The 9885-nt window shown below is 41.5% G+C and overlaps 1 protein-coding gene across 1 annotated transcript in view; it reads right to left on the bottom strand.

Annotated features, from left to right (window-relative positions):
• Positions 1-8981, bottom strand: part of LOC107707819 (probable palmitoyltransferase ZDHHC8) — a 64305-nt gene extending 55324 nt beyond the window's left edge. The window contains exon 1 of the mRNA XM_016511911.1: positions 8926-8981. Coding sequence (XP_016367397.1) covers positions 8926-8981 — 56 coding nt within the window. The remainder of the gene's footprint in view (positions 1-8925) is intronic.
• Between the last annotated feature and the right edge of the window lie 904 nt (positions 8982-9885).

Here is a 9885-nt window from a genome sequence, read left to right as displayed (position 1 = left end):
AATCATCCGCGATCGTTTTGTCTGTCTCACCTCACTCTTCTTGTCAGTCAGCTCGACTCACTCTCCTCACTGGATAAATGAAATCTGATCTGTGATGCAACTGTCGTTCAACTGCATTGAGCAGCGGCTTTCAGTTTTTAATTGTAGTGTCTGTTCTTTTACTGAACTAAATGATTTTTATTACTATAAAAAATCAAAACGACGGTGGGGGTCGGTGACGCGGTGGGAAAGTGACGTAACCGGTGTTGCGGCTTAACACCGGTATTACCCGCAGCACCGTCTATCACGGCAAGCCTAATTGACAGCACCTTCTCTCTGAAGTGACAGTCTCCACGTGGATACTACTTCATCTTCTGGGTTCATAATAGCAGGCTTCGACTGAAAAGACTTTATCCGACTGACTGCACCATCTTAAAACACAGTGACTTAAACAGAGTGACAAAGTATTTAAATTGGGAGTTTTGAAAAAACCCACAAAAACCCAAGAGTTCAAAGCCCCTTTTTCTGATTTATTAGTGCTCTGAAATACAGCAAAGGGCAAAAACTATTACGTACTGCTTTTTTAATCAAACACAAGAACGCAATACTGCAAATGCAGTGAAATAGTAGGCGTAAAAGGCAGAGCGTTCAGAATGGGTGGAAAAGAGTGAGAGAAAGGAGGGTGGAGACAGCTCGGGTGGGCGCAGCTGAGGTGGTTAAATGTGTTCCACATGTTCGTAAAAAAAAAAAGTCAGAGGCTTTTCCAGCCAGTGGGCAGATGAATGGTTGGAAAGGGGGATGGAGAAAAAGGAGTAGCCCTACTCACTCAGTTCCCTGCCATCTCTCCTGCTCCACTGCTGCCCTTTTCACCCCAGAGGTAACATCCATCGTCTCTCACACACACACACACACAAACACAGAGAGCTCCAGTTACCCCAGCCGGTCTGCACAGGCAGCCTCTGTGTTTTAGAGAAGATTTAGGCAGATTTAGGCAGAAAGACTGTATTTTTAGCTCTCATGTGGGGTCAGGAGCCTTTTGTGTACTTAATAACAGGGCAATCACCTGGTTTCATTTGAGTGAAGTGTCTACATTCTGAATGTAAAACCCTGCACCACATTAAATTAATTTATACTGATGAATGAATGGAAAGTACTGGTCAAAAACAGACCTATCTGCTGGGGCAGATGAAGCAAACCAAAGCCCAGCAGGACAATTAAGTTCATTATGAGTCTCAGAAGCGTGTACAGCAGGGATTCTCCATCTTTTAATGAGAGGGTACGCTACTATGAGGAAGCAAACAATCTGGGGGGTTACTTGCCTTAAGGCGGGCGTACACGGTGCGATTTTTGCTGTCGTACGAGCTCGCAAGCGATTTTTTTTCTCTCGGGAGAAAATCGCAGATGCTCACACAGTCGCAGCTCGTACCGTGTGAGAAGAATTACGGGCCGATCCGAGAATGTTACGAGCACCTCCCGTCCTCCCGAATAATTTTCAAACATGTCAAAAAAAATCGGATTCGAGACAATTGCCGATCCATCAGAAGTTGACCAATCAGAAGATGACAAAAACCACATATTATGTATATAAATAGTCTGTATAGTAATTTTAGTTTAATTATACAGCTCTATTTTTTATTTGTTATTCCAAATTGTGGCAAATTTGCCGTTCAGCTTTATGAATGAATATGCCTGTTGTATTTCCGGCAAAACGAGCAGAAATTCAGAAATAGCCTACTCGCCTCGAGTCGTTTATGAAGAACAGAAAGTTCATGCTTTTCTCTGCTTTTCAGCTATTCTCTTCGCCATGTCCTTCGTCTTCGTTTCTTTTTTTGGATGTCACAAGCCATAGCTGCCAGCCTGCCACAAAGAAAACTATTTCGTCCTCAGAATCCATATTTTTATGAATGGCGCGAATCGTAATGATTACGTCAGAGTTTGTAAAATCGTAGTAAATTTGTGTCGTGTGTGACTGCCTCCGTACGATTTTCGGATAAACTCAATCGTGACATGTGCGAGGGTTCACGACGTTCCGACCTTCAGAATCGCACCGTGTACACCCGCCTTTAGATGTCCTAAAATATGTTTTGTTACCTTCAAATTATCCACACAACAACACAGAAAAATACACTCTTCATATGTAGTATTCACTATCATTACCAGTATAATTAAATCACATTCTGGGTCTGGATTTATGAAAACATTAAGTAATTGTTAGGGAAAAACCTAACGAAAAAAGAACTGCTATTCTTGAAAAGTTTTTCTGAAGAAGAAAATGACAGGCTTTGGTGTTATCTGGTGGTTTATGATGAACACTCACTGATCAATTTCAGAGTACTCGTGCATCCAGAGTATAAGTAATATGCATTATGTAGCTATTGTAATGTTTGAAGCAACCCAATAAATTTAACATTTTGGGCTTTAAGACAAGTTTAAAATTATTTTAAGAACTTTTTTACTGGAACTCAATCTTCTCAAATTAGTTCCTGATTTGACTCAGTCTGACAAATGACTGAATCATCATCTGACTCACTAACTGAACACCCAGTTATCGTTACTTCCAGTGTCCGTCTTGAAATGAAGCTTTGTGTAATTAAAGTTCATGGAAATTCAAAACTGATAAATTCACTACAAACAGGTACACATGATCATCTGACGGCTCCCCAGAATGACCTGTGCTGTCTCTGCTTGAGAGCAGTTTGCAATCTTAACTGACGTGATCTAATCCTAATAAATATTCTGCTGGTTTATTTTACAACGGGAATGCAGAAACAGTGAAAAGTTCAAGCTCCTTTACAGTGTGCAATAATACCGCATGTGTGTCGGCCAGCCATAGTGGAGGCTTCATCTGTTGTCACTTCTGCTGTGGAACGTTGCAGATGTCAACACCCTGCTGTGCTGTTCTCAGGGGAAACAGTGTCAGAAAATTCTCTTTCGACAAAATTCTTTTAGTGGAGTACTAGCTGTGCAATGATAGTAGGATCCGCTGATTTGTCATAGAGTCATGTGGACACATACCTCTTTCTCAGGCACTTGAGGGTCAGCATAGTTTACAGTTTCATTAACTGACCAACAAATCAAGTTTTTCTGTAAGAGAGTAAGAGTTTTTCAGTTTTTTTTTCAACTTGACTCTTTTAATTAGTTTTCAGCCTGTGGCTACAGCTACTCAAAATATTAATAAATAAAGTAGAAACAAGCCTACACTTTACATTTTTAACCAATAGAGACTGTTAACATTTAAAAGAACAGTTCACACAAATATGAAAATTTGCTGAAAATGTACTCACCCTCAGGCCATCCAAGATGTAGATGAGTTTGTATCTTCATCTAAGCAAATCTAGAGAAATGTAGCATTACGTCACTTGCTCACCGATGGATCCTCTGCAGTGAATGGGTGCCGTCAGAATGAGAGTCCAAATAGTTGATAAAAACATCACAATAATCCATCAAAACTAATGCTTCGTGAAGCAAAGACCTCTGCATTTTATAATAAACAAATCCATAAAGACAATTTTAACTTTAAACTGTTGTTTCCAGTTAAAATAAAAGCCCTCTATCCATAATATTGCATAAAATGAACAGAAATATGCACAACTCAAGCATCAACCATTTACAAAGCAGTCTAAAATGGTGGATTTTAATGTGAGAGGGCAATTTTTTCTTAAATACACTTGACAAGATGTTAATTGATGGACTGGAGTCGTGTGGATTGTTGTGATGTTTTTATCAGCTGTTTGGACTCATTCTGGCGGCACCCATTCACTGCAGAGGATCCGATGATGAGCAAGTGATGCATTGCTACATTTCTCCAAATCTGTTCTGATGAGGAAACAAACTCATCTACATCTTGGATGGCCTGAGTTTGAATTATTCCTTTAAATAAATCAACAACTAAATGGGCATTTCTTCATTAATTTGCAGCATTGCTCCATTAGATGCTAGTGTTTTGTAAAAGTGTTACATGTCTCAATGGAAAACTTGAATCTGAGGTCAGTCGCTGCATTCTTAGCTCCAATATTTTTGTATAACGGAAAGCTCAAGTCTCCAATATCCACTCAGAATGCATTACAGACAGCATGCTGATCCATCTGCATTATCTGAACCTGGGATCATCAATACACAGACAGATAATGTTTCTGTGTATTATTATAGTTCATTGCTGATAGATTGTCTGAGGGCTGCATCAGCAATCAATGAAAACAGGTCCAACAGTTTAGCCACGCATACAGAATCAACAGTTTGCAATTGCCAGCCTCATTAGAAAAACAATTCAACTAAACTAAATCAGAAAACAGTTATTGTAAAGTGCAATAATATTTCACAACTTGTGGTTTTGCTAAATTTTTATCAAATAAATGCAGGCTTGGTGAGCATAAGAAAATTCTTACAGTTTCAAAAACATCTCCAAATTCAATGTACAGGAAAGCAAAAAGGCCCGTGCACATATTCAACTATCATTCATCTCTCGACTGAGAGCCAACAGCTGCAGGTGTCAAAATGTTACACTGGAAATGTATGGTTATGCATTGCTATAACTGATAATAGAGCATAATTGTATTTCTCAGAGGGTGCACAGACTAGTTTAAGCTAAAGCCAATCTTCCTATACCAAATTAACACCATAATTTGGATCAATCTTCATGAGCACCCCCTTTACTTAATGTCAACTAACCAGGGGAAACAGATTTGATCTCATTACTGTCATGTAGCCTCTAGCTAAGAATACATGAGCTATGACGTCCAAAATTAGATTCACACATAGGGCGAGAGTGAGTCATTGCTGTCTCTATTGTTCTAAGCGAGCATGCAGGGCTCTGAAAGGAACGGATATGATTTAATTTTTGTTTTGCAGTAGTTGAAAACTAGACAAATACCTAAGACACAGATATAAAGGCTAAATAACTTCATAATCAGAGTATTTTCAATAGCCATGCAGAACTGAACAGCTATCTCCGTAATTCCCATTTCATTTGCACTAACTTACACCTGAAGAGTGGTAGATATTTGCTTATTTAATTGAATGCAATTTTCCCCATTCAGTACACAGATAATGACACTGCATATGCAGATAACAGCAATGAAAACGTTTTACAAAAGAGTTTAACTTTCATCTTGTGTAGCTTCCTCTAGGGAGCGCAAAAGAAATTCAAATCATTTTAAATGAACGAGACTTAAAAGACTGCTGCCAAATCCACAAACTGCTCATGGTTATAATTAAAGTTTATGGCCTGTATTCACAGAGCTTTATGAACAGTTACAGATCTGAGGTCAAGCTTTCACCATCTTTCTGTGCATATGAAGGGAACTTGCTTGCACCTAATTGTTGTAAGCAACCTTATGGTTACAGCTGATCACAGAACCGTGCTTCACTGAAAGATACGCATGACAATCGCAGCTTCTGTCAAATCGCAATCTCGATTCCATTTCGATTTATCGTGCCGCCCTAGTTACAGTAAAAAAAAAATTGGGATTATGAGAATTATTTCGGAATTCTCGGTCCCAGACTCCTCACTAGAAGATATTTTAAAGAATGTCAGCTGGGTCCATTAACTGTATGGACAAACCTTCCTCGTGCTCTTTCTGTTTTGCCCATCACTCCATCTGCACGCTGCTGTTTATGGCATACGCTAATAAACACCGCTGTTCTGCTCTGTTTGAGTCATTATCGACAGAATTATGTGCAATTCATCAGCCAAATATTATTCTCTTCCTGACAGTTTGCTCAACAAAAGCAGTGTCTATGTGTGTTATCGGACGGACACTTGAATTAATATATCAAATTCCTCCTCTCCTTCACATTTCTAAACTCTGCATCAGAACATTAAAACACTGAATTCACAAAAAAGAGTACAAGTGCTTATCGTGAAATCTAACAGAACATCATAAAAATACTACAGGCCCATTAACAAGAAAGCACAGCAGGGAACGAAGATGAATATAAATGGAGATGAGCACTTCATTAATGGCCTTAAATTTAAACTGTGGCCCATTATGTCACCATAATGTTTAGAAATACTCCAGACCACAGGACATCTGCACACAGAGCGCTGTTAATCCAATCTGTCCCCCTTAAGGGAACAAGGGAAAGAGGTTAATAGACACAAATTAAAAGGGGACACTATCTGACAGTTCACACTGATATGTTTTCTTTTCACTGGTTGTGCAACTGCTACACAAACCATTTAAAAAAGTCTCAAAGGTGACGTTTTTCTTTATTTCAAGATGAATAAATGTGCAAAGCTTTATAAAGCTCAAATACTGAACATCATACTCAAAATGACAGAATCCTATTTCCAAAAAAATCTGTCAGCAATGAACGAAGACCTTAAAGGAACACTCCACTATTTTTGAAAATAGGCTCATTTTCCAACTCCCCTAGAGTTAAACCGTTTTCAAATCCTTCAGCCGATCTCCGGGTCTGGGCGGTAGCACTTTTAGCTTAGCTTAGCATAGATCATTGAATCTGATTAGACCGTTAGCATCTCGCTCAAAAATGACCAAAGAGATTCTATATTTTTTCTATTTAAAACTTGACTCTTCTGTAGTTACACCATGTACTAAGACTGACGGAAAATGAAAAGTTGCGTTTCTAGGCCGATATGGCTAGGAACTATACTCTCATTCCGGCGTAATAATCAAGGAACTTTGCTGCCGTACCATGGGTGCAGCAGGCGCAATGATATTATGCAGCGCCTGAAAATAGTCCCAGCTAGGTAACTTCCAATAAGCCTATTTTCAGGCGCTGCGTAATATCTAAAGGCTCATTTTCTTAGGAACACTTGAGCAGTTCACTCTCTATGAAAATGAGGGACTAAACTTGCTCCCTTTGCTTACAAATTGTCAGAAATTAGTTGTCTAGCGAGCAGTCAGTGAACAAGTGTGCCTTAGGTACTGACATTAGCTTTGGTACTGCACCTGAGTGCTGTTTTAAATACAGATGGCAGTGAGGTTTTGGAGGTCAGAGGCTGGACACAGATACACCTTCTCAATGGCTACCAGAGGAAACTGAAAAACCAGTCTGTTTCCTATTATTTGCATAGGTAATTTAGCATGTAAAGGTCTACATTAGAACAACCCCTATTTCCAAAACAGTATATTAATCCAGAATATCAACCAGCAATGGGTCGAGCTCTTAATCCACAGATCATCCATCTGCTCTGGGCTCATGCTCCCAAACCAGTACACAAATTTATTAAAGTCTTTATAAAAAAAAGTTCAAAGCGTAAGTTCACCAGTTTTCAACTGGCTTTGTATTGTAACAATGTTGGTAGTATAAATAAATGAACAACGTGTATTATTTTTCTGTTACCTGGACCAAGATATCCGCAAATATTTGTAAAACTTGTCATCCAATCTCCAGGGCTTTCATTAAAACTACAGATTTCAGCATTTTTATATACCCGCTCACAGATACAGTAGTCTGATCAAGCCCAGTGCATTATGGGTGCTGAATTTTTAAAAACTTTTTTTAAAACTATTTTCCTCAGTTTTCAATTTATTAAAGTCTTTATAAAAAAAAGTTCAAAGCGTAAGTTCACCAGTTTTCAACTGGCTTTGTATTGTAACAATGTTGGTAGTATAAATAAATGAACAACGTGTATTATTTTTCTGTTACCTGGACCAAGATATCCGCGAATATTTGTAAAACTTGTCATCCAATCTCCAGGGCTTTCATTAAAACTACAGATTTCAGCATTTTTATATACCCGCTCACAGATACAGTAGTCTGATCAAGCCCAGTGCATTATGGGTGCTGAATTTTTTAAAACTTTTTTTCACCACAGCTATTTTCCTCAGTTTTCTCTAGTTGTGTAGCACTGATTTAAATGTAATCTAAGTAAGTAATGTAAAACACAGAGACCACATGTGTAGGGGAATTCCCGAAATCCTATAAGTGCCTAGATGCAAGTGGGTATTTAGGCCATGTCCACACGTACATGGGTATGTTTATACACTGAGATTTTCCTTCTTCCGTTTTAAAAAAAATCTACGTCCACATGAAACGTCTCCAGTTACTATCGTAACCTCGGTTCCCTAAGAGCGGGAACGAGACATCACGGAGACATTTCTCCATTATGGGAACTCCTTCCCTTCCAACCTTTCTGAAGTCCTATTAGCTCACGCCAGTCCAAATGACTGGCCAATTGTTATGACGCATGCAAATCGCATGCAAATACTGACAAGCTCAAGGGGCAGTATAAAATGCAGTGCATGCGTCAATTACATCAGAATCTGATACTGAACGCCACTTAGCTGGTCGAGCAGCGAACACGGCGACCTCCGTGATGTCTCGTTCCCACTCTCAGGGAACCGAGGTTACGTAACCTCGCCACGGCTAATTGGCCTAGTAACCGGAGACGTTCCCTCTCGAGCTTTCACGAGACATCACGGAGACATTTCTCCGTTATGGGAACGATATTCAATCCAGCCATGAGAGAGGCTACGAGCAGCCTGTACAAGTCACATACCCAGCGAAGATAGAACACACACACATACACAATTCCCATAACCAATAGTGACGCTTGTAGGCGGGCTCGCAGCTGATAGGTGGAGATAAGCCAATGAGCTTCTAAAACCCAGGTATACTAAATTTGCATATCTGGTCAGTAATGACGTAGGCTGCGCTGAGAACAGGGCAGACGCAACAACAGTACTGGAAGGGCTGCACAGAGATTACTGTGCTAAAGCAGCATAACACAAAGTGAATCAGACATGAATAACAGGAAGCTGCACTGAGTACAGTCTCTTTTGGGTACCACGAAATAGTGGCTGTAAAACCCGCACTCCAGCTCGCTCGGCGGGACTCGCTCTATCGCTCCTTTTTCAAGCAGACTGCATACCTCTTGTCTCAGAACCGGGGCATTTCGAGGCAATGTTAGAGACTGAACTACACCATTGAAACGGGGTGGTCTGCGTCTGAATTGAAGGGTATACCCACGCTCTATCACACCGAGTAGCCAGCACGAGATTCCAGGAATAACTTCCCACGCACTCAGGAACTGACATAGCGGCTTGGTCGTTGGATGCGCCGGCGAGTGCTGCGCGACTATAACCTATGTGGGCGGCGGCTGCGCACTGCTCTGAGGCGGGGTGAGTGCATTTTTATTGAATGAACATCCAACACACAAACATTTGAACACATGAACTTGTGGCGCTTGGGAGCCGGGCCGCTCGCGCACTCTCCTTCTCTCTTCAGACCGTCAGGACGGCGGGCGAAAGTCACGTCGCGGGCTCCTCCGCTGGCCGTGGCGCTTCGTCCCGGGACCCCACGCCTTCCTCCGGACATCCGGCTCCTGGCGAGGAGCAGTAGCAGTCACCGCCGCGGTTGCTTGCCTGGGGTTATCCCTCCGTTGGGAAGAGCCAGGTGCCGACGAGGACCTGGATCTCGCCGTCTGCTGCTGGAAAGTGCGCCTTGGCATCACTTGACTCATGGCTTTGGCGCACTTTTGAGCCTCCGCGAAGCATTCAATAATGGACTCCACGGCGTCACCAAAGAGGTGACGTTCAATAATGGACTCCAGGGAGTCACAGGAGCGTTCAGCAGCACTTTACGGTCAGCATCCTTGAGGTCAGCCAGGTTTAACCATAGGTGCCTCTGAAGGACGACCATAAAACCCATGGCCTTACCCACGGCCTGGGCCGCTCGCTTCGTCGCCATCAGCGCAAAGTCTGTCGCCGCGCGCAGATCCTTAATGGCCTCCGCCCTCCACCGCCTGCAGGAGCTTCACCTGGAAAACCTGTAGCACCGCAATGGGATGCAGCGTGGAAGCCGCCTCACCATCAGATGCATACGCCTTATTAACGAGGTGGACGGTGGTCCTGCACGGCTTCGAGGGGAGGCTGATGTCCAAGCCTAAACAGTTGAGTACATTTTTTTTCAGGATTCTTTGATGAATAGAAAGATCTAAAG

This window comes from Sinocyclocheilus rhinocerous, unplaced genomic scaffold (assembly GCF_001515625.1).
Source record: "Sinocyclocheilus rhinocerous isolate Xijiao unplaced genomic scaffold, SAMN03320098_v1.1 scaffold1256, whole genome shotgun sequence".
NCBI lineage: Eukaryota > Metazoa > Chordata > Actinopteri > Cypriniformes > Cyprinidae > Sinocyclocheilus > Sinocyclocheilus rhinocerous.
This window is presented reverse-complemented; position numbering and strand designations above follow the sequence as displayed.